The 24,848-nt window shown below is 34.5% G+C and overlaps 1 protein-coding gene across 5 annotated transcripts in view; it reads left to right on the top strand.

Annotated features, from left to right (window-relative positions):
* PPP1R12A (protein phosphatase 1 regulatory subunit 12A) overlaps positions 1-24,848 on the top strand; it is a 166,163-nt gene that overhangs the window by 114,270 nt on the left and 27,045 nt on the right. For 3 of the 5 annotated variants that reach the window (XM_003733810.6, XM_035257105.3, XM_054238671.2), the window contains exons 10-19: positions 5,349-5,564; positions 8,797-8,891; positions 9,578-9,682; positions 10,551-10,718; positions 11,118-11,294; positions 18,607-18,697; positions 19,824-20,024; positions 20,248-20,416; positions 22,381-22,502; positions 24,546-24,611. In XM_003733810.6, the coding sequence (XP_003733858.1) occupies positions 5,349-5,564; positions 8,797-8,891; positions 9,578-9,682; positions 10,551-10,718; positions 11,118-11,294; positions 18,607-18,697; positions 19,824-20,024; positions 20,248-20,416; positions 22,381-22,502; positions 24,546-24,611 (1,410 nt within the window). The remainder of the gene's footprint in view (positions 1-5,348; positions 5,565-8,796; positions 8,892-9,577; positions 9,683-10,550; positions 10,719-11,117; positions 11,295-18,606; positions 18,698-19,823; positions 20,025-20,247; positions 20,417-22,380; positions 22,503-24,545; positions 24,612-24,848) is intronic. The other 2 variants (XM_009004286.5, XM_054238672.2) reach the window with 1 other exon arrangement.

Below are 24,848 nucleotides of genomic sequence, written 5' to 3'. Positions count from 1 at the left end.
CTGCATTTTTTGATCTGTTTAGACTGTAAGATTATCACAAGTTCCCCAAAATTCCATCTCCCTGGAATATCTACGCAAGAAACTGGCTGTCTTTTTTTTTTTTTTTTTGAGTTGGAGGCTTGCTCTGTCATCCACGCTGGAGTGCAATGGCACAAACTTGGCTCACTGCAACCTCTGCCTCCCAGGTTCAAACGATTCTCCTGCCTCAGCCTCCTGAATACCTGGGATTACAGGCACACGCCCCCACGCCTGGCTAATTTTTGTATTTTTAGTAGAAGATGGGATTTCAACATCTTGGCCAGGCTGTTCTTGAACTCCTGACCTTGTGATCTGCCCACCTCGGCATCCCAAAGTGTTGGATTAGAGGCGTATGCCACCTAGAGGCACTGGCTCTCTATCTTTTGGGTATTTGGCTAAGTAATACCTTGCCTACTATAGTCAAATGCTTACAGTTAGCTTCCTGTGTTCAATTTTCTTTTTCTCATGTATAGCCGACATTTATGGCAATTTATTTCTCAATTTATACCTAATGCCCTAACTGAGAAAAAAAAATGCTTTATAACCTCTGTTAGTATAGTAGGCCAATTATCTCTTTGTTGTAAAAGTTCTTATTCAAAATTACTCTTGATTCTGCAGTTAATACTATAACATCTGCTTCTGAATTTGCATATTTAGAAATTATTTTATTCTCAGTTTCAAGCACCATAACTTACTTTAAAGATTATATTGTTTCTTTGTTCTTAAAGTTTTGTAACTAAATTTTATTAAAAATAATCGTGTAAAAATTTTGAAAGATTTGTTGGTTTTGTTTTGTTTTGAGATACATTTTGCTCTGGTTGCCCAGGCTGGAGTGCAATGGTGCCATCTCGGCTCACTACAGCTTCCACCTCCTAGGTTCAAGTGATCCTCCTGCCTTCATCTCCCGAGTAGTTGGGATTACTGGCACCCGCCACCCAGCTAATTTTTGTATTTTTAGTAGAGATAGGGTTTCATCATGTTGGCCAGGTTGGTCTCAAACTCCTGACCTTAGCTGATCCACCTGCCTCGGCCTCCCAAGGTGCTAGGATTACATGTGTGAGCCACCATGTCTGGCTTGAAATATTTTTAATGAGGAAGGAGGCTTCTTTTCAGTATTGTATGACTTTTAAAACCTGTAATCTTCCGTAATACTTATACTCCTATATCTACTCTAATTTAGCATGTTACTGTTTTTAAAGTTTTTCAAATTTATCTGTAACTTCAGTGACCTAACATAAAAATGTCCTTAAACACATTGTTAATTTCTAATTGCATCTTAAAAGCTGTTGCAATTAAAGAGTTCTACCTATTTTTAGGTTCCCAGTCATGACTCCACTTCTGATATTTAGACAAGGTTATCTTAAGTTCTCCAGCTTTCTCCCCCAGTACGTAAACTATGTGTGTGTGCACATGTGTTCATGGCAAAATCACAAAAGAAGCACACAAAACAGTTTTAAATTTCACTTATTTTCTTTTAGTAACTCAGGATAACAATGGTGAAAGATAGCTATGTTTACTTTAAATGGTCTTTTCTTAATTCTTTAATCCTTCAGCTGAAATTAAAGAACTATTTCTATAGCAATATCAAGCTGATGATTTGTGGAGTTGTTATCTATAAAACCATTAGTTTGATTTTGTGTTAAAATTGTTAACAATAAGTTTATATAAGTCTCTCTAGTCAAAATAAGTATTGTTGGGATCTTAAAAACAGATTGTCTATTCTGTATGGGTATATATTCCAATAAAATGTAAATGGTGTTTTCTTCACTTGATGGTAAAAATTCAGAATTTTTATGGGATAAAGTGTGCTGGTTAGTTGAATTCAGTGCAGTAGCTAATAATTTAACAAAAGACTGCTATGTGTTGTGGGCATATAAAGTATTCCAATAGAAATGTATAGATGTAGCATGATTTAAAAGGAAAAGAAATTATATTTGACTTAAGGTGATAGGATCAGGACATTTTAGATAAATCTTCAAGTAGGTAGTACTCCAACTGAGAGAAGAAGGGTCTGTATAACTTGTTGAAATGGAGAGAAGAAAAGCAATATGAGCAAGTGGAGATAATATGGAATCATTTGGCAGGAAAAATGAATTCTTCCATTTGATTGATTATAGGGTGCATATATACAAAGTAAACAGGAAAAGTAGAGCCACATCGTGGGATGTCTTCACTTCTAGGATAACACTTTTATAATTTATTCGATAAGTAGTAGAGAGTCATGGAAGATGTTTGAAGAATCCCACGAAAAAATTATTCTTTCTAGAGTATTATTCTGACAGCAGTATACAGATATATTTGAAGATGAGAGGCTGATTGAGAAAGGCTTATTAGAAAGTCATTGAAGTTGCCCACAATGATAAGAATATGAACTAGTGAAGTAGCTGTGGGCTTATATAGGAGAGGAAGAGATTTAGAGACTTGACCCATAATTTATGGATGGAGGAAAATGACAGAGAAAGTCTAACATAATTGTGAAGTTTCAAACATAGGAGATTGAAGAGATAACCTTAGTGCCATTAACAGAAATAGGGCACTGAAGAAGAGATGGTTTGGAAGTAAAGGTGTTTTATTTTAGGCATAGTGAGTTTCAGGTTTTCAGTTATAGTTCTAGATTGTCCACTCTGCAGGTAAAGAAAAAATTAGGACTGGAAATTTAGGAGACTGGACTGGAGAATAACACACTTGAGAATAAGCTAACTAGAATTAATATTTAGCCTGAGGAAGTAAAGAGCCTCCTCCTAACCCCCAGGAAAAGAAAGTGGAAAGAATAGGAGAGATCCGAGAGCAGACTCTGGAAGGGCCAGCACAAGGAAAGTTGTGCTTTACACACACACACACACACACACACACACACACACACAGAAAGAGTATGAGAGATCATACACACACACATACAGAGAGAGAGTATGAGAGATCCTAGGACTCTGGAAGGGCTAGCTCAAGGAAAGTTGTATAAACATGCACACGTGCATGCACAGATACACGTGCACGTGTGTGCGTGTGCGCGCACACACACACACAGCCAGTCAAGAAAAGGAGTACACATATAGAGCCAGTCAAGAAAAGGGGTGGTCAGAGTCCAAAGAAAAAAAATTTTAAAAAGCCGAAGAAGAGAGATTCATGGAGGAGGTATAGTTAAGTACCTCAGGAAGGTTTATTTATGTACCAGGTAAAATTAAAAGGAGCCTTTAGACATATAAAGCAGTCAATCCAAATTCATTTTGGGCAGAGTGGAAGTGTATCAGCCATTACAGTATAACAAATGCCCATTTCAAAATTGATAGTACTGCCTCATTTTTCTCAACTCTAAAATTCAGTAATAGTAGTATTTCATTGGGTGGTTATAAAGTTCAAACAGGATAACCCATGTGAAGTTCTTAGTTGAGGGTCACACACTAGTAAATATTTGTTAAATGTTAGCTTCATTCATTAACAGTCAATGTTATCTGATCTCTGGCCATTTTAACATAGGAGAAAACATTTGTTTCAAGACTGTTTGTTTGTTTGTTTGTTTGTTTTTGAGGAGGTGGGAGGCCTAATGTGGGTGTTGGCACCTGGCCTACTACCTGTTTTTGTATAGCAAGGAATGGTTTTAACTGGTTGGAAAAAAAAAAATCAAAAAAATTTCATTGTCCCTAAAGTTTTATTGGGTCCAGCCACACTCATTAAATTTGTATATTAATATTATCTGTGAGCCACAAAGCCTAACATTTATAGTCTAGCCCTATAATCTCACAAATCAATAAGCAGTTGTCTCATTACCTATCATATTGCACAGAATATTAGAGTTCCCAAATTTTCTTGATTATTTGAGCCCATAGTATTTGGTAGGTTTTTTTCAGAGTGCCACTGGTGTAAAGAAATACCTGTTTCCTCATGAAGTAGTTTGGTGCAAATGTGATCAAAATGGCAGTTTGTGCAGTGTCTATAAGATGTCGCTGTGCTTCTCTTAAGACTTTAAAATATTCTACAGAGCCCCTGTGATTTTGTTGTGATACCCTGGAGCACTGCACATTTTGGGAACTGAGGAATGCCTAGACCCTATTGATAGGAATTCATTACTTGGAAGTACCAGAAGTGTATCTTATAACAGTTTTGTCTGTGAAGTGGCCGTCAAACATCACCATGGAAGCTTAACAAGCTCTATTAACCTGCTAATTATAGTAAATGTTGGCAGTAGATATGAAAGAAAGGATTTTTTTTTAACAACTATTAATACCCTATCAATACCTTGTAGCAACTAGTTAATTGCTGTATTCACCAATCTATAGTTAACGGTGGTTGAATATATAAATTCTATAAGTGAAGTTGATGATGTGAGCTATGCATTTTTAGGGTTGTTGGAAAGCCCTAAAAATAGCATCATAAATATTTGTACATAAAATTAATTTTTATTATAGTTGAAATATTTAATGTTTGGTGAGGAAATTGGTAAATTTAAGGCTGTGAGGTTAAAAATATTAAGTATTACAAGTAGAAAATATCAGTTACTAGTTTTTGTTGATTGTGTTGGATATAAAATTTTTTAACCAGATTATATGAATGTATTAAAAACAAAATTAAAGTGCAGTAGTTTTTTCACTCACATTCTATATTATCTACTCTATATGCCTTTAATTGCTTTAGAAGTTTATTAAATTTTTTTCAGATTATCTCAATCTAAAGCTAGAACTTGTTCCACTGACTTTTCAAGATTGGATCAGTATCCTATTATTGGGCTTTAATTTATTACAAAACTATTTTTAAATGAAGAAAATTTTTTTGCTTATAACTTCCCTTTTCTGTTTTCATGCTTTCAATCTTTATCTCTTTACCTGTCTTATTTTAATTGGCTTCAGTATGATTTCATTGCTCCTATCATGCCTGTGGTGGAATCAGTAGATCCTGCATCATGGAGGCAGGGCTTGCGCAAAACTGGCATTGTTCTTGTGCCCAATAAGGGTGAAAAATCTATGGTGAGGCATTTCTATGTGCAAGAATTTATATTAGGTTACAACATAACATTGGTTCCAAAGATGCATGGTTTTAAGTCCTTATGGTGTGCTCATTTCTGTTTTCTGTATTTGCATCATAATTTTTCTGTGTGATATAAAGTGTGTAGTGTGTTTTCTTAAATCTAACCCCTGGGAAGGTGGCCTATTTCTTTAAAATGTTTAGATCTTTACATTTTTTACTAAGACATTAACCTATTTAGTAAAAATGTTTTATCGTGAAACTGTGAACCATAATTTTAAATATCTTATCTGTAAACTTGTTGTTTCCAATTTAAGGACTGATCAGTTTTGAAAATTCTTTTTTCTTTTCCTTAAAAAATAAAATAAACGCAGTTTCCAACTACAGCTACAAAAATTTCTCCCAAAGAAGAAGAGAGAAAAGATGAGTCTCCTGCAACTTGGAGGTTAGGACTTAGAAAGACCGGCAGTTATGGTGCACTTGCTGAAATCACAGCATCAAAAGAGGGTCAGAAAGAAAAAGATACTGCAGGTGTCACACGTTCAGCTTCAAGTCCCAGACTTTCCTCTTCTTTGGATAATAAAGAAAAGGTAATCTATTTCACAGTCTGGTTTCTATGAAAACTCTTACAATTTCTTTTCCAGGAACATCAAATCTGGGAGATTTTCTGCTAGTTATCTTTAGATCTAGGTATCAAGTTGATTAACCTTAATGAATTATATAAGACATATAATTTCTACAGTACTGTAAGTACTGGAAAGATCAGATGTATTTGCCTAAAACATAAATTAGGGGACTATACTCAGTTAAAGGAATCTAATATCTTACTTGAGAATTTATGATAGAACTGTATTAAGGAGCAGGCTTATTTTGTTCATTATGATTCAAGAAATTTTCTGAAGTTTAAAAAATATAGAAATACATTTATTCTAGAATATTAGTATACCCATGTTACATTTATTCAGTATCTGCAAAAAATAGCAAATTTTTAATCGACCATATTACAAGCAGCTTTGTCTTAATGAGTAAATTTAATAACTATATTTTGAGTCAGTATTAATATTGCATTATATAGACTATCACAGTTTATTCAATACTATTATTTATTTCTTTTTTTTTTTTTTTTTTTTTTTATTTTTTATTGGATTATAGGTTTTGGGGTACATGAGCAGAGCATGCAAGACAGTTGCGTAGGTACACACATGGCAGTGTGCTTTGCTTTTCTTCTCCCCTTCACCCACATTTGGCATTTCTCCCCAGGCTATCCCTCCCCACCTCCCCCTCCCACTGGCCCTCCCCTTTTCCCCCCAATAGACCCCAGTGTTTAGTACTCCCCTTTCTGTGTCCATGTGTTCTCATTTTTCATCACCCACCTATGAGTGAGAATATGCGGTGTTTCATTTTCTGTTCTTGTGTCAGTTTGCTGAGGATGATGTTTTCCAGATTCATCCATGTCCCTACAAACGACACGAACTCATCATTTCTGATTGCTGCATAATATTCCATGGTGTATATGTGCCACATTTTTCCAATCCAGTCTATTATCAATGGGCATTTGGGTTGATTCCAGGTCTTTGCTATTGTAAACAGTGCTGCAATGAACATTCGTGTACATGTGTCCTTATAGTAGAACGATTTATAGTCTTTTGGATATATACCCAGTAATGGGATTGCTGGGTCAAATGGAATTTCTATTTCTAAGGCCTTGAGGAATCGCCACACTGTCTTCCACAATGGTTGAACTAATTTACACTCCCACCAACAGTGTAAAAGTGTTCCTTTTTCTCCACATCCTCTCCAGCATCTGTTGTCTCCAGATTTTTTAATGATCGCCATTCTAACTGGCGTGAGATGGTATCTCAATGTGGTTTTGATTTGCATCTCTCTGATGACCAGTGACGATGAGCATTTTTTCATAGGATTGTTGGCCTCATATATGTCTTCTTTCGTAAAGTATCTGTTCATATCCTTTGCCCACTTTTGAATGGGCTTGTTTGTTTTTTTCCTGTAAATCTGCTTGAGTTGTTTGTAAATTCTGGATATCAGCCCTTTGTCAGATGGGTAGACTGCAAAAATTTTTTCCCATTCTGTTGGTTGCCGATCCACTCTAGTGACTGTTTCTTTTGCCGTGCAGAAGCTGTGGAGTTTCATTAGGTCCCATTTGTCTATTTTGGCTTTTGTTGCCAATGCTCTTGGTGTTTTGTTCATGAAGTCCTTGCCTACTCCTATGTCCTGGATAGTTTTGCCTAGATTTCCTTCTAGGGTTTTTATGGTGCCAGGTCTTATGTTTAAGTCTTTAATCCATCTGGAGTTAATTTTAGTGTAAGGTGTCAGGAAGGGGTCCAGTTTCTGCTTTCCGCACATGGCTAGCCAGTTTTCCCAACACCATTTGTTAAACATGGAATCCTTGCCCCATTGCTTGTTTTTGTCAGGTTTATCAAAGATTGTATAGTTGTATGTATGTTGTGTTGCCTCCGGTGCCTCTGTTTTGTTCCATTGGTCTATATCTCTGTTTTGGTACCAGTACCATGCTGTTTTGATTACTGTAGCCTTGTAGTATAGTTTGAAATCCGGTAGTGTGATGCCCCCCGCTGTGTTCTTTTTGCTTAGAATTGACTTGGCTATGCGGGCTCTCTTTTGGTTCCATATGAAGTTCATGGTGGTTTTTTCCAGTTCTGTGAAGAAAGTCAATGGTAGCTTGATGGGGATAGCGTTGATTCTGTAAATTACTTTGGGCAGTATAGCCATTTTCACGATATTAATTCTTCCTAACCATGAACATGGAATGTTTCTCCATCTGTTTGTGTCCTCTCTGATTTCGTTGAGCAGTGGTTTGTAGTTCTCCTTGAAGAGGTCCCTTACGTTCCTTGTGAGTTGTATTCCAAGGTATTTTATTCTTTTTGTAGCAATTGCGAATGGCAGTTCGCTCTTGATTTGGCTTTCTTGAAGTCTGTTATTGGTGTAGACGAATGCTTGTGATTTTTGCACATTGATTTTATATCCTGAGACTTTGCTGAAGTTGTTTATCAGTTTCAGGAGTTTTTGGGCTGAGGCGATGGGGTCTTCTAGGTATACTATCATGTCGTCTGCAAATAGAGACAATTTGGCTTCCACCACTATTATTTATTTCTACAGCATTTTCAGTGCTTGGACTATTTTTTGCCATACAATTTTCTTTCTCTACTTAGAAATGTTTTCTTGTATCAGAAATTCAAATCAAGTTTCTCAACAAGTAATTCTAATATTTTTGCTTTTTAATCAGTTTATTGTGCAATTAGTTTCCAGGTATTTTCTGCCTGCATTCTAAGAATGAATCAGAGTGTCATTTGTCACTATACACTCTCAGCCATATTTGGATAAATATAATTTAAATAATATTTGTTTTGACTATTTTGATGTATTTGAGAGCATTGATTATCTAGTTTCTGAATAACTTGTATAATATAAGTACTTGAGACTTCTCAGTGAACCATATTTGAAACTTTATTTCTCTGGAAAAAATAAAGGTATTTCTGTTTATGACACAGTATTACTTTAATCTATTATAGAAGTTTTAGAAAAAGTCATTAAAATATGGAGGAATTTTTTTTCCTTTCTTATGTTAAAATATCATCTAAATCTAGGCTAAAATGGAAAACAAGTTTGAACAGGCTGATTATTGATTATCATTAATTTTAATGTTTAGCTAGGAATTGTTGAAATACTGTAAACTATGATAGCTATGTAATTATATGTTATTGAATAACCTTTTCTTAATACTTTTAGCATTGCCTATAATGAGTACACAAATTAGTTTTTACTCATTTTTTTTCCATTTTGTAGGAGAAAGATAGTAAAGGAACTAGGCTTGCATATGTCGCACCTACAATACCAAGACGACTAGCCAGTACATCTGACATTGAAGAGAAAGAAAACAGGTGACTTTATTTTGATTTCCTTTATGCATTCACTATAAAATCTTTATTATCTAGCATGGTGCAGGCTTGGTATGTTCATGAAATAGCAAAGAATATGTGGCTGGAACAGAGTGAGGGGAAAGTGGGAGGAGATGGGATCACAAACTAGTACAAGTTCTCTAAATATTTGGAAATGTAGGAAAGGGGAAAGAAAAAGGGAAGAAAAGCCCTTAATCATAGTCGGTATTTTAGTTTGTTTCTTCCTGTTTTTCAGCTTACAGAATTTGAGAACTTTTTAATATAGTTGTAATCATGTTATAATCCAGTTTTGTGATTTTTTTTTCCCCTAAGATCTCATAAGCAATCTTATATGTTAATATATATTTTTAATAAGTATTGTTTTTTATTGGCATATAATATACTGTAAAGTAGATCTTCCAAGGTTAAAGTAAGCATCTCCCCTACTTTGCATTTTGTTATCAAAAAGTATATTTCTATAAATACCTGAATTTTCTTCCTAAATATAGGGGGGAAATTATACCTTAGATCTTAGTACTGAAATTACTTTATCTTCTTGATAAATATTCCTAAGTGTCTATTCAATGGATTTTACTAGTTTCAACTTATACTAGTATTTACTAGTGTACAGCTTTCTTAATCTTGTTATAAAGTTATCTACCAGAATCTGAAGGGTATTCTTTTAACAGAGATTCTTCAAGTTTGCGAACAAGTAGTTCATATACAAGGAGAAAATGGGAAGATGATCTTAAAAAAAATAGCTCAATTAATGAAGGATCAACTTATCATAAAAGGTAATATTCTTAAGTGATTTTTACATAATCATTTATAAAAATATGAGGCAATTTGTTTGGAGCCCTCAATTTAACATCATTTTAAACAAATAGATGTTTTTATTAAATACTGTGTTTTTGTTATTTAAATAAAACTTACTCTGAACACAGAATATATATTTAAAGATGGGCGATAATTTGTTCTTGTGCCCTTCTTTTATATAATTAAGCTTTAAATATTATGAAATATTTTTTAGACTGTTACATATTTAAAAGGAACTCCTTTAGAAGGAACTCGTTGTCTAGAACAACGTAAACAGGCCAGTGTCTTAATTGATCTAGTCGTCATTGTTTATCTGGAAAGATTTGGCTTGCCCTAGAACTCAGATCTATGGAAATGCTTTCAGTTGGAATGTTCATAATATCATATTGAAGAGGCAACCAAAAAGACAAGTAAGATGTGAACAAGTATCATGTAGGCATAGGTCACTTCCTAGGTATCTGACCCATTGCTAAAAATAATTTTCTTCAAAAAATGTCAATATCTTGTTTTCTCTGGGTAAAACAAAACCAAAGTGTGTTTTTCAAGGTCAGCCTGGCATAACCATGTGATATGGAATATTTTCAGAAATGTGAAATATCAGATCATCTTTGAGTCTTGTTGAGAATGTTGGGAGGAGGCACTAAAATGATACACTACCAAATTAGTGTAATCATCTAAACTCTAGCAAGTTGTAGATGCAACTCTTGGTGCTGGAGCTGGTGGTGTATTTAGGAACACAGTTTTTAAAGATTTTTTTTCTAGCCTTGTACTTTGTGTAATGTATAGACATTAACTATAGAACAAACATGCAGACACATCCTATACAGATATGACTCTCTTGTTTAGTTGCTCCTTTGGTAGAAGACAAGATGATTTGATTAGTTCTAGTGTTCCAAGCACCACATCAACACCAACAGTTACCTCTGCAGCTGGGCTTCAGAAAAGCCTGCTTTCCAGCACAAGCACTACTACAAAGATTACAACCGGTTCTTCCTCAGCAGGCACACAAAGCAGGTGAGTCACAGGTATATTTTGTGCTCAGGTCTACTGTGTGCTTATGTATGTGCATGCGTTTTTGTTCAGAAGATTGTGGGGCTCTGGATTTTTTCATTTATCTTGTTAAATTTATTTATAAACAAAAATTGGTTCCAAAATGAGGCAATTATGCATGACTGGGGGAAAATTTATGTTCCTGAACTATGAACTTACCTTGAATTAGACTGCTTAAAATGTAAATTTCTCTCTTTGACAACTCTGGGTGAGCTTTTTGGTTCATAATTCAAGGATGTCTCACCTTGCGTTTTAAAAAAAAATCCATCCCTGTAGTCATGTGTTTTCAGCTGCTAGAAAGTGCTTTCATTGTTTAGCTGTTTTCCTTTTCTCTTTTTTGTGTTGCTGCTTATGATGCTATAGTACCTCAAATCGTTTGTGGGCTGAGGATAGTACTGAAAAAGAAAAGGACAATGTTCCTACATCAGTGACCATTCCTGTTGCTCCAACTGTTGTAAATGCTGCAGCTTCTACCACAACCCTGACTACAACTACTGCTGGCACTGTCTCCTCCACAACAGAGGTCAGGGAGAGACGCAGGTGTGTAAAGGTCCTAACGGTACTGCTGATATATCTTACCCAGTGATCAAAGTTGTTTATTGTTTTAAAAAAAGTCTTGTGAGGTTGATGATCATCTCTCCAGTAGACTAATCAATGAAATACCCTCTCAGCTCAGAACTATGTAAATTGACACAACTAGCAATTATTTGTATTTAGGCTTGTGACCCACCTCTGACAGAAGTAATGTTTTTATTTAAAGTTAGTGAGCAAGACAGTTGTTTTCTTACTTAAACATTTTAAGTTTCTAAAGTTGTTTTATTTCAAAAAAGGTTTTTTTGATGAAGAACTGAATACATACAACACTCTTAGGGAAAATTAGATGCAACATGACAAAAACAAGTTTTATCATTCTTCTCATTGTTTCCTCCCGTTATTAAGAAATTTGGAGGATGTTGAACTGTTTTGTTTCTGTTGATTTTGAGAATTTCATCTGAAGATTCTCTTGGTAAGGCTTCTGTGTAAGCCAAGTAATTTTAAGTATGTTGAATACATTCATTTAGTTTTTTTTATCTTTGATATGTAGAAAGCACTTATTATTTAGATTTTTTCAAAGAGTCTGAATTTGTGTGCTTAAATGTTTTTAAACATTGCTCACTTCTTTCTGTTGCTACCTATTGGCATGGAATCATAGATGTACAAAGGAGCTTACTATCTTTTGGGATTTCCTTGCTTTACAGAAGGAAACTGAGACCACGAGATAATACGTGACTGTTTTGCTTTTGTATAGTTTATGAGTGTGAGGGCTGAGGCTAGCCCCAAGATTGCAGGAAAAGTAGTTCAGTTCTTTCTGTTACATTATGCATAGTCCCTAGCTTTATTTTTTCCTTTTGAAAAAAGAAATTCAAGAAACCAAATGTAAGCTCTATTTTTATATTTTATTCTTACAAAATTAAATTAACCAATATAACTAATTTTTTTTTTTTTTTTAACTAAAATGCTGACCAGATTAACTTTGTTTTATTTCTGTCACATAGTAATCACATACAGAGTTCTTTTTCTCTCGTGCCTAGTGAAGTGCCTGGCCTGTAGTAGTAATGACATCATAGTAATATTTGTGTTTAAATATATGAAAAGTAGTGTTATTTTTTTCTATCATCACATCTTTAATTTTTGTATATATTTAGGGTTTGTTTCTATTTTTATGGTGAAATTTAGTGGTACCTTTATAATGCCACTGCAAGTGGTTACTATTTTGTGATTTGAGTACCAGTGTAGGTCATATTATATTTTAATTATTCTTCCCTTTTTTCCTTTAAATTTTTTTTTTTTTTCTTTTTATTGCATTTTAGGTTTTGGGGTACATGTGTAGAGCATGCAATACAGTTGCATAGGTACACACAGGGCAGTGTGTTTTGTTTGCTTTCTCCCCTTCACCCACATTTGGTATTTCTCCCCTGGCAATCCCTCCCCACCTCCCCTTCCCACTGGCCCTCCCCTTTTCCCCCTATAGACCCCAGTGTTTAGTACTCCCCTCTCTGTGTCCATGTGTTCTCATTTTTCATCACCCGCCTATGAGTGAGAATATGCGGTGTTTCATTTTCTGTTCTTGTGTCAGTTTGCTGAGAATGATGTTCTCCAGATTCATCCATGTCCCTACAAACGACACGAACTCATCATTTCTGATTGCTGCATAATATTCCATGGTGTATATGTGCCACATTTTCCCAATCCAGTCTATCATCGATGGGCATTTGGGTTGATTCCAGGTCTTTGCTAATGTAAACAGTGCTGCAATGAACATTCGTGTGCATGTGTCCTTGTAGTAGAACGATTTATAGTCCTTTGGATATTGAGATACCATCTCACGCCAGTTAGAATGGCGATCATTAAAAAATCTGGAGACAACAGATGCTGGAGAGGATGTGGAGAAAAAGGAACACTTTTACACTGTTGGTGGGAGTGTAAATTAGTCCAACCATTGTGGAAGACGGTGTGGCGATTCCTCAAGGCCTTAGAAATAGAAATCCTTTAAATTGTAAGTCCGTTTTAGGTTGTCACAGTGCTCTCAATAAGACCATAGAGCCAACAGAAATTAGTATCCATCATTTATTTAATCAAAGTTACAGAAATAAGTTTGAGGACTTTGCTTTTTTGGGGGGTGGAGTTGGGGTTGTTGAGAGGAAGAAGGGTCAGAAGTTCTTGGTTTCTTACTCCTTACTCTGCCTTGATTCTTTTTTCTTTTTTGTTTCTTTTTTTTTTTTTTTCTGCCTTGATTCTTAAGGTTAGAATTATCTTTGAGTTAGAATCTCTTCTGTTAAATGAGGTGTTTGATTTATATTATTTTTAACTTCTAGAATCTGTTCTCTTTTTTTGAGACAGTCTAGCTAGAATCTTTTCTATCTCTTAGCATTCAGTGCTTTTGAAAATTTCTTCAGTGAGTAAACCTAATAAATGTCTCCATTGAATCATCAGTTGTTTCAGAACAAAATATGATTCTTAACCCAACAGATTGTTTATTCTGAAGAGAATTGAGTTTTGACTTTTAGAAATAGTCCTCATTAGTTTTGGTGGAAGACATTGAAGATTAAAAATTAAACGCTTGGATATATTTTTTAACACAGCAGATTCTAATAGCATTAGAATAAAAATGTGTCTGACGACATTTTTTCTGGTCTATATTATAGAGGTTTTGTTTGTCTTACCTTGTTTCAATGATGTTTGCAGTGATATTAATGTTTGTGTTTTGTTTCACGTGAAATAATTGTTTGCAGTCTTGAATACATTGTTGGCCTCTTCTATTTGTCTTTTATTTAAATTCCATCAATAGTTCTGAAATGTATATGATTTAAAATTGGCCTTAAAAAAGTTTATTTGGTGATTTAAGGATATAAATCACCATATTTCTGATTTGTGTGGCTAAAAAAAATTGTCAGCACAGATATACCCTTTGGGTTTCTCAGAAAATGGTATGCATCTAAGGAATAGAATTGTATACCCTGTCTAGTTCTAAGAAAGAGATGCAGTAGGTCAGAATGATACAGCGATGATAAAGGCAACAATGGAGTTTGGTGGGTGTATTCTACCATCTTTTAATGATTTACTCTTTGCAATTAAAAAAACATAAGATATATAAATTATTTTTCTTCTCTACATTGTATTCTTAGAGGTCTACTCTAGATAGGTACCCCAAAGGAGGAGAAAGGAACTGAATATTAGATGGTAATTATCAAATAAAAGAAATGTGTTTATATTATAAATTAATAAGCTATATTTTTATGCTAATTTAGGGTGAATGTTATATGGAAAATTAAAATTACCTACAGGTGCAGATTTTATAAGTCTTTCAGCTAGTAACTTTTATCCCCCTAACTTGCGTATGTGACACCAAGTATAATAGATTTATTGACTTTCGTGGCAATTTGAAACTGTTGAAAAGGAATCCAGGCTTGTTGGGAGAGAGTGTAATGGTTGTTAGTACTATTTGCCATGGTACTAAAAAAGAGCCAAGTGGGAATGCAAGTTTCTCTATTATAAATTAACTATGAAACATTTGACGATAGTCAAATTTGACAGTAGTCCATGTTCATACTTAGTTTCAGAACAGTTCATGAAATGCTAAAGTGATAACATGCACCCCTCTGTCTTGCTGTGACCTTTTTTTTTTTTAAGATAGGATCTCTGTTACTCAAGCTATAAAGTGGTGGTGTGATGATGCTTCTGCAGCCGTGACCTTTTGGGCTCAAGTAATCCTCTCGCCTCAGCCTCCTGAGTAGCTGGATTATAGCTATGCTATCACACCCAGCTAATGTTTTGAACTTTTGTAGAGATGGAGTCTCGGTATGTTACCTAGGCTGGTCTCAAACTCCTGGCCTCAAGCAGTCTTCCCACCTTGACTGGAATACAGGCATACTCTACTGTACTCAGCCGAGGCATTAACTTTATAGCCTGCTATAAACTTTGTTTAACCAGATTAACTGTGACATTTAGATTTCATCTTTTTTTTTCTCTTCATTTGGTAGAAGTCCAAAAAGTAATAAATTGCATAGTAGGTACATAAATTAGATGAAAGAATGGAAAAAAATAGCCATTGGACCACATTTTCCAGGCTGATGTTCTTAGGAGCACTTTTCCGTATTTACTAGATATGCCACAAAATAGGACGGGAGAGGAGGATTGTCTGTTTAAATGGTGTTGGGAAATGCTGAATTAAACCAAGTTATACAGATTACATCCTTCATTATATCTTAGATCTTTTAATATGTTACTGTAATTTTCCTAGAGAAGGATAGAATGTGTAGCATTTCCCTAATTTATACGATCATTTTCTATAACAAAAAAGAAGCCCAAGCCCTTCTTATATCCCAGAATTAATGTTTCTTAAATTTTAATAACAAGATTATTAGTTATTCTCTTATTCCTTTTGAATTACTTGTCCCAGGAAACTCACTATAATAGTTATAAAAAATAGTATCTGTTATATCTAAATAAGATTAAAGTCAAAGTATAATAGTGATGGAGTTTTCATCTTACTGTAAGTTTGTTGGATGTCCTATTCAAGTAAAACTCCCTCTTGTGAATTTCTTAGCTACAAATGTAATTATATAGAAACAACAAGAAGAACCAGTTTTCTGAACTAATTTTAAGCAAGAAATAAGACTTTATCGATGAAATTGAGGCAACTAAGATCTTGTGTGAGAAAAGACCTGGTCGTCTTAGGGTTAATTCTCTAAGGATGTGAATGCTAAGAATAATGTCATATATTCTAGTTTTAGAGAAACAGATTCCAAATATTTCAGGACTGTAGAAAGAAATATGATTTTCTTATATATATTTAAAAAATGAATGAGGGCTCTCTAAAAAGTGTTTTGAAAAAACAGTGTATGATTCTAAGGTTGTTTGAAGATGTACTGTATCTGCTGAACTTAGAGCTTTAAAGGACACAGAGAAGAGAAGGCATAAAACCCACAGTACATTCAGAAGTTTGTAATGATTGTATGAATAGTGTCAGAGAGGCTAAAAAAATAAATTACAAATTGAGAAGAATACTAAAGCTAACAAGAAAGAGCCTTTTTTAAAAGTAGCATATGAATAAAGAAAATTCACTAGATCATTGCCTGGGGTTTTGAGAGGGAAGACATGGAATAAACAGGATAGAAAATATACAGTTGACCCTTGAACATTGCAAGGGTTAGGGCTGCCAACTCCCTGTGCAATCAAAAATTTACATAAAACTTTTGAGTCCCCCTAATCTAAATTAATAGCCTACCATTGACCACAAACCTTACCAATAACATAAACAGTTGATTAGCACGTAGATTGCATGTTATATATGTATAATATACTGTATTCTTACCATAAAGTAAGCTAGAGAAAAGAATGTTATTAAGATAATCATAAGGAAGAAAAATATATTTACTACTCATTAAGTGGAAGTGGGTCCTCATAAAGGTCAGAATTCTCTTCCTCCTCACATTGAGGAGGAGGTGGAAGAGAAGGCAGAAGAGGCAGGCACACTTGATGTAACTTTTATATAAGCAGAGCTACATAGTTCAAACCTGTGTTGTTCAGCAGTTAGCTGTACTCTACTTTTGTTAAGCGTTCTCTGAGAAATGTGAGCTACTTGGTGTAATTCAATGAAGCGTTAATGATTTAACTTCCCAAGTAATACTGATTATCAGAGGAAAGTCTTCATGTTGTGCTGCAGGGCTCTGTCATATCTTTGCTTGTTTGACTCTTTAATTATTTAACTTTTTTTTTTTTTTGAGATGGGGTCTCAACTCTGTTACCCAAGCTGTGTAGTGATACAATCTCAGATCACTGCAGCCTTGATCTCCAGGCTCAGGTGATCCTCTCATCTCAGCCTCCCAAGTAACTGGAAGTACAGGCATGTGCTAAATTTTATGCCTGGCTAAATTTTCCATTTTTGTAGCGACAGGTTTCCCAGGCTGGGCTCAAATTTCTGGGCTCAAGCAGTCAGCCTGTTTCGGCCTTCCAGTGTGCTGGGATTACAGGTGTAAGCCACCACGCCCAGCCTTATTTAACTTTTGACATAGATTACATGCTTTTGAAAAGGTGCGTACCCCAGGATAAGAGGAACCATAGGCTTAAATTGATAAAATGAAATGTAGTGAAGATAAATGCCAAGTCCTGTTCTTTATATCAGAAAATAAGTTACTCAAGAGTAACATGCTGATTTAAAAGCTGTTTATATATAAAAAGCACTTGAATTGTTTAGAGCACCACTCAAAGTATGTTGTCTGACATAAACATCATTAGTAAAACACACCGACAAGAATGCAGGCAGACCAGGTGCAGTGGCTCATGCCTGTAATCCCAGCATTCTGGAAGGCCGAGGCAGGCCAATCACTTGATGTCAGGAGTACAAGGCCAACCTGGCCAACATGGTTGACACCCTGTCTCTACTAAAAATGCAAAAATTAGCCGGACATGGTGATGTTTGCCTGTAGTCCCAGCTCCTCGAGGGGCTGAGATAAGAGAATCACTTGAACCTGGGAAGCAGAAGTTGCGGTGAATCCATATTGCACCACTGCACTCCAGCCACAGAATAAGCCTCGATCTCAAAAAAAAAAATGCAGGGAGCGTTGTATACTCATTCATCACCCCATAACCTAATGTTGCATTCAGCCCTAACCATTATACTGAAAGAAAACACTGTATAGAATTTAGTCAAATAATTTCACATATATACTAATTATTGTCATCTAAGATGATGTTTCAGGGAGCCAAAAAGGGGCTAAGAGGCAAGATTCAAGGAATTAAGACTTTGTGTCCTAGAGAATAAAAAGATTTAGAAAGGAATTTGATACCTGTCTTCCAGTATTTGAAAATACTATAGGTGAGAAGAATTTAAAGCCCCTTTTAGTAGGTCATTAAATAAGATGCTTAGATTATTACTTTTAGGGGATATTTTCAGGGCTGGAGAAGAGAACGTTCTTCAGTTAAAAACAGACAAACAAAAAATTTATCCCTTATACATTCTGTTTAATTGGGCAAGATGAAATCCTTCTGTTTCTTTCAGTAGAGCTGAAACTTTTAATTTTCAGTTCCCTAAATCCTTTTTTAAAATGTAGTTTCATCTTAAATTACATGATTTTTTTAAATGTAGTTAGGAAGTTAAAATGTGATATTAAAGTATAATTAAAATATAGTTCCAATCTAAAAAGAAATTATTAGATTGCATTATTGAGTTTCAAAGACCATTTTCTGAAGACTTTTTCTTAAAACTTACTAAAATACTAAACTTGTGCGCTTTGTTCATATACATTGATAAGATACTTACATTCACAGGTATTATATTTACAACTAATGATTTTTTTATTTATTATTGTAGATCATACCTCACTCCTGTTAGGGATGAAGAGTCTGAATCCCAAAGAAAAGCAAGATCTAGACAAGCAAGACAATCTAGAAGATCAACACAGGTATCGTTAATATAATTAATATATACAACTTACATAAGTAGCATGTAAAACATATATATATATATATATATATATATATATATATACATACATGTATACACACACACACACTTGTAAAACAAATTACCTTTCTCTTTTTCACTTTGTTGTGAAAATATTGATGTCAGTATATAGTATGAGTAAATCCTTAAAAGGTAAGGATCGCTCTAGTAATTCTCCCACAGTCTTTTGTATGGTTTCACTGTTACTATTATATTTCATCTAATTAGCATACTTGTTTGTGTCTTTTTGAGTTTTTTTAAATCCTTATTTCTAATACAGCACAGAGTATTGGTGTTAGAATGAATTAATCATATATGATGTCTAATAACTGAGTATTTGGAAGGTGGGGGGCAGAGAATAGTCTCTTATATTAGGTATATTAAACAGCTAATGTTCAAGTATGAAAAAAAATGCCATTCAGGCTGGTGATCTCCTTACCTCCTCTTTGCCATTCTAATTATGCTAAATATGATGTATACTTTTGTGTCTCTTTTCCACAGTCCAGATTCAGCTGTCTTATCCTTACCATTACTTAGCTTACAAGCTGAACTATTTGCTAGGGCCTTAATATACTTTTTTTGTCTTTATACTTTTCACTTCTTGAAATCTGACCTGTTCTTTAAGGTCAAATCTTGAAAAATTTATTGAACTCTCTTTTAAGCCTTAACAGTTATCATGCATGTATGTGTTTATGTGCACACGCACACACACACACACATAGACATAAATATTTATAATGTAATATACAAACAGTATATATGTTGGCTATTCTTCCCTACTCTGAACTTGTGGGGAACACTTATATGCATAAAGTATTTGTCATATCTTTTACCATTTTGTCAATTTCTGAATACAGAGGTGATTTCTTATCTACATTTATATCTTCCCCAGTACCTATCATTGTGCTTGCTAATGGTGATTCTTCATAGAATGAATGTAACTTGCTGTTTCCATTTGCAAACCAATTCTAAACATGCATATTTGTCTTTTAATGCATTTGTATATAATATATCCATTACTAAAATATTCCTTTGAAACAAGATTTAATGCATCTCATAATTATATGATCTTTTTGTGTGTACAGGGAGTGACATTAACTGATCTTCAAGAAGCTGAGAAAACTATAGGAAGAAGTCGTTCTACTCGAACCAGAGAACAAGAAAATGAAGAAAAAGAAAAAGAGGAAAAAGAAAAACAAGATAAAGAGAAACAAGAAGAAAAGAAGGAGTCAGAAACATCTAGAGAAGATGAATATAAACAAAAGTACTCCAGAACATATGATGAGGTAACAGTATATCAAATGATATGAACAGTTCTTACATCCTCAGCATGCAAGAGATTTATATACCAACAAACCATATACAAAATACTTCAGAGAATTTTAGCTGGAAATCTGAATTACTTTGGCATGATTAGAACACTACTTTTTCTTTGAAACGAATTTTTAAATACTTTATATGTTTTTGTATTTAATGTTTCAAATGGATTTTGATCTTAATGTTTCACAGACTTATCAGCGTTATAGGCCAGTATCAACTTCAAGTTCAACCACTCCATCCTCTTCACTTTCTACTATAAGCAGTTCACTCTATGCTTCAAGTCAACTAAACAGGCCAAATAGTCTTGTAGGTATAACGTCTGCTTACTCCAGAGGAATAACAAAAGAAAATGAAAGAGGTAAGAATACTAAATTTTGAAAACACTTTGCTTTCTTTGTATAATATAATTCTTTGAATTAGGGTTTCCTAAATAATAATTTGAATAAAAAGGAACAACATCCTAACTTGTGATTCATTGAACCTAAACAGAAAGAATATGAAGGTCGAGAATGAGAAAAGTAGAAAACAGATATAGAAAATAGTATGACCTACAGTTGATTTTAATATTTTTATAACCCAATGCTTCACAAAAGTCTTCATGTCCACCTATAAAGAAAAGTTAATATTGAACTGGTGGGTGACTATTTCTAGAAGCAGTTCATTAATGTAGTACTTCTCAGATGCTTTAAGCTATTTCTTGCCTACTGTGGAGAGCATACCATTTAAATGTTTTTTGTGAAATTGTTGTAAACTAAAATTACTTAATACATGTAACGATCTCACCAAACACATTTTTTATGCTTATTTCTTGAAAAATACATTTCTTTCTCAACTATATATTGGCATATTGATACTCATTATTACCATTTCCTATTTTATATAAACTTTCTATTTAAATTCTGAGTAATTCCTACTTTAAATCAGAGATAAATACTAAATAAAATTATTTTTAATTATAGGCTTTATATATTTTAAAACTGTTAGGAGTAAGGCCTGCATAGTGTTTGTGAAAATTTGTAACCAACATTTAAAACTAGACATACTCACTTCAAACTTCATATTTTTGGCATTTCTTGAAAAGTAGGCAGATCCGGCAACACTGGATCTGAATTCTCACCTATCAGCAATTAGCTGGAGCTATGTAGTAGCAGCTGCTTGCGTTCCATCCCCCTGGATAGTCCCCTGGCCCATTTTACCCATTGATATTACCTGGATAGCTGCTGTGGGCATTGGAGTTTGAGATCTTTGCCCTAAACCTATTCCAAAATAGCTTTTAAAACTTCTTAATACTCTATTGGGGTGTCTTAAAATCATTTTGTTTCATGTACATCTGTATTTATTAGCATATTCATAGTCTCTAATATTCTTCTAGTGTGTAAGCCTGAAGCCATTTTAACTGTCTCAGGAATGAAACGGAAATACTAAAACTAACATTTTTGTGCTGATTCATTTTTAATAAACATTTTCCGGAAAAAAACAGCCTTGCTCTTGGATACTAACTAATGGAAATGAAATGAAGCGAATATTGTATCACTGCCTGGCAAAGACTGGCAATATTAGAAGCAGAAACTAATAAATTTGATTCCCGCTAGTTGTTCCATCATTAAGAACTGTTTTTATTCCATATAGTTAGTGTCAGCTTTGAATATAATAACGATTTCCTTCTCAGGCCTTAATAACTAGAACCTCATTCTTCTTTAAAGGGTTTCATTATTTTCATTTTATCAAATATTTGTGTCTTTTAAACAACGTTTTTAGTTTAGGAATAGGAATATGAAGATAAGTTTTATCATGATCCTTAACATATCTAATGGGAGACAGAGATACATGTTTAAATCAAATGTATAAGCCGGGTGCAGTGGCTCACACCTGTAATCTCAGCACTTTGGGAGGCTGAGGCAGGCAGGATCACTTGAGGTCAGAAGTTCAAAACCAGCCTGGCCAACATGGTGAAACCCTGTCTCTACTAAAAGTACAAAAAAAAAAAAAATTAGCTGGGCATGATGGCAGGCACCTGTAATCCCAGCTACTTGGGAGGCTGACGCAGAAGAAATTGCTTGAACCCAGGAGGCAGAGGTTGCAGTGAGCCAAGATCACGCCACTGCACTCTGGCCTGGAAAACAAGACCAAGATTCCATCTCAAAAAATAAAATAAAATAATAAATCAAATGTATAGAAGCTCAGAGAGGGTCAAAAATTAATTCTGATTTGAGAAATTTAGAATGTTTCACAAAGGCGGTTGACTTAGAATTGTTTTTACAATTACCTTGCAAAATATTGTCAAGATATATTGCTAGTGTGTGATTTTGTAATCCTGAACAGAGGGAGAAAAAAGAGAAGAGGAAAAAGAAGGTGAAGATAAATCACAACCTAAATCAATCAGAGAACGACGGCGACCAAGAGAGAAAAGAAGATCTACAGGAGTTTCATTTTGGACACAAGATGTGAGAACCTATTAAAATACAGTATTTTATAGTATTCTTGATAGTATTCTTAATGTGTCCAAAAGTACATGCTAATAATTTCTTATATGCCTTAGGTTATGATTCCTTAAATCATCACTATGTTTTCTGAGTTGAGTTGTTAAATAAGAAAAATTCTTTATAAGGATAGTTAACTACATAGATTGTTGGTGCTACTTAAAAGCAGGAGTTCTGACATAATTATGCAATAGAAATAATGTCTGAAGCTCAGAGTACATGTATTGATTATTTTATTTTATAATAGCTAAACTGCTTCTTGTAAAACATCTTTAAAGAATTTCTAAGGAGACTGATTCATTTTCATAAATATTATTATAACATCTATATTACAGATTACTTCCATCTCAAAGCATGCTAAATAGAAACTGCGCTTTGCTTATCAAATTACAACCGTCTTGTAGAAATGAATGTTTTTCCTGATGCTTGATTGTATGCCCGACATTGCTATTCATTGATTTTGTTTCCATTTTCTAAAAAATAAACCTTTCATTGAAGTATGGTATGTTCAGAAACATAATTCATACATATATAGCTTAATGGATTAGCACAGTGGGAGCATATCTACATAATCACCACTCAGAATAATGACTAAAAACAGCAATGTAGGCTGGGCACGGTGGCTCACACCTGTAATCCCTGCACTTTGGGATGCCAGAGATGCCAAAGCTGGTGGATTGCCTGAGCTCAGGAGTTCGAGACCACCCTGGGCAACATGGTGAAACCACATCTATACTAAAATACAAACAGTTAGCCAGGTGTGGTGGTGTGCACCTGTAGTCCCAGCTACACGGGAGGCTGAGACACAAGAATCATTTGAACCCGGAAGCAGAGGTTGGGCCACTGCACTCCAGCTTGGGCTACAGAGTGAGAATCGGTCTCAAGAAAAAAAAAAGCAGTGTAGATTGCCCCCATGTTCTCCTCAATCCCTATCATCCTCATTTTCAAAGTCAGCTAGTTTCCTGTTTTCTAACACCATAGTTAACTGTGTCTGTTTTTGAAGAGCATATGACTAGAACTATAAATTTTATAACTCATTAAGTTTATATCTATGCTATTATATGTAGCAGTACATTTACTTCTGCTGTCATAAAAAAAAAAACTTTTTTTTTTTTTTTCTGAGACGGAGTCTCGCTCTTGTTGCCCAGGCTGGAGTGCAATGGCGTGACCTCGGCTCACCGCAACCTCCACCTCCTGGGTTCAAGCAATTTTCCTGCCTCAACCTCTGGAGTACTGGGATTACAGGTGCTCGCCACCACGCCTGGCTAATTTTTCATATTTTTAGTAGAGACAGGGTTGGTCAGGCTAGTCTCAAACTCCTGATCTCAGGCGATCCACCTGCCTCAGCCTCCCACAGTGCTGGGATTACAGGCATGAGCCACTGTGCCCGGCTGTAAAAATTTTTTTAAGAAAATATCTAACTATCCATTCTTCCGGTGAATAAACATGGAATCATCTGTCTTCCTGTTAAATTCACTCATCTCTCACTATATGTTCCTCTTTATCTCTAAAGAGCTAAGGCATATGAAAATAGCACAGAAACATGGGAAAGTTAAATGGAGTTGAAGAGTTTTCATATCTTTGCATTGTCCATGCTGTGGACAAAATATATATTGGACTTGATGAATCAAGAATGCACATGTCTATTAAAAAAAAGTTTAAAAAGAGTAGGAAAATCAGACATAAATGATGAAGAAGTAAAGGAAGAACATATGGGGAAATAGAAAAATGGTTTTCTATTTTTCTTTTGATTTTTACTATACAAAAGTTAAACATATACTGTATAGAAGGAGAGTAGTATGATGAGCCTTCCCCCAAGATTCATTTTTTCAGCTAAATTCCCACCCCGTTTCCCCACTCCCATGTTATTTAGAAGAAAATCCTAGACATGTCAAGATATGTCTCAAGTATATTCTGAAAGATAAGGACTCCCAAAAATTATTTTAAAAAATAATTTTTGAAATTATTAGTAAAATTTCCTAAAGTACATTGGCAATGTATTTTTAGAGTGATGAAAATGAACAGGAGCAACAGTCGGACTCAGAAGAAGGATCCAATAAGAAAGAAACTCAGGTAAATACCATTACTTTTTGTATTGAGAAGTATTCATGTTTTTTAAGAATTACTTTTAAATTGTATTTTATTATATTTATTCATGCAAAACAGTTATTGCATACTCTACCTACATGCTGGGTATGCAACATCAGTGTCTTCCTGGGGATCAGGATTAGAAGGACTGGGAAGGGTCACAAAATAATGTTTTAGAAGTGATGGAAATGTTCTGGGTCTTGATCTTAGTGGTGGTTTTAT

This window comes from Callithrix jacchus, chromosome 9 (genome assembly GCF_049354715.1).
Source record: "Callithrix jacchus isolate 240 chromosome 9, calJac240_pri, whole genome shotgun sequence".
NCBI classification, from domain to species: Eukaryota; Metazoa; Chordata; class Mammalia; order Primates; family Cebidae; genus Callithrix; species Callithrix jacchus.
This window is presented reverse-complemented; position numbering and strand designations above follow the sequence as displayed.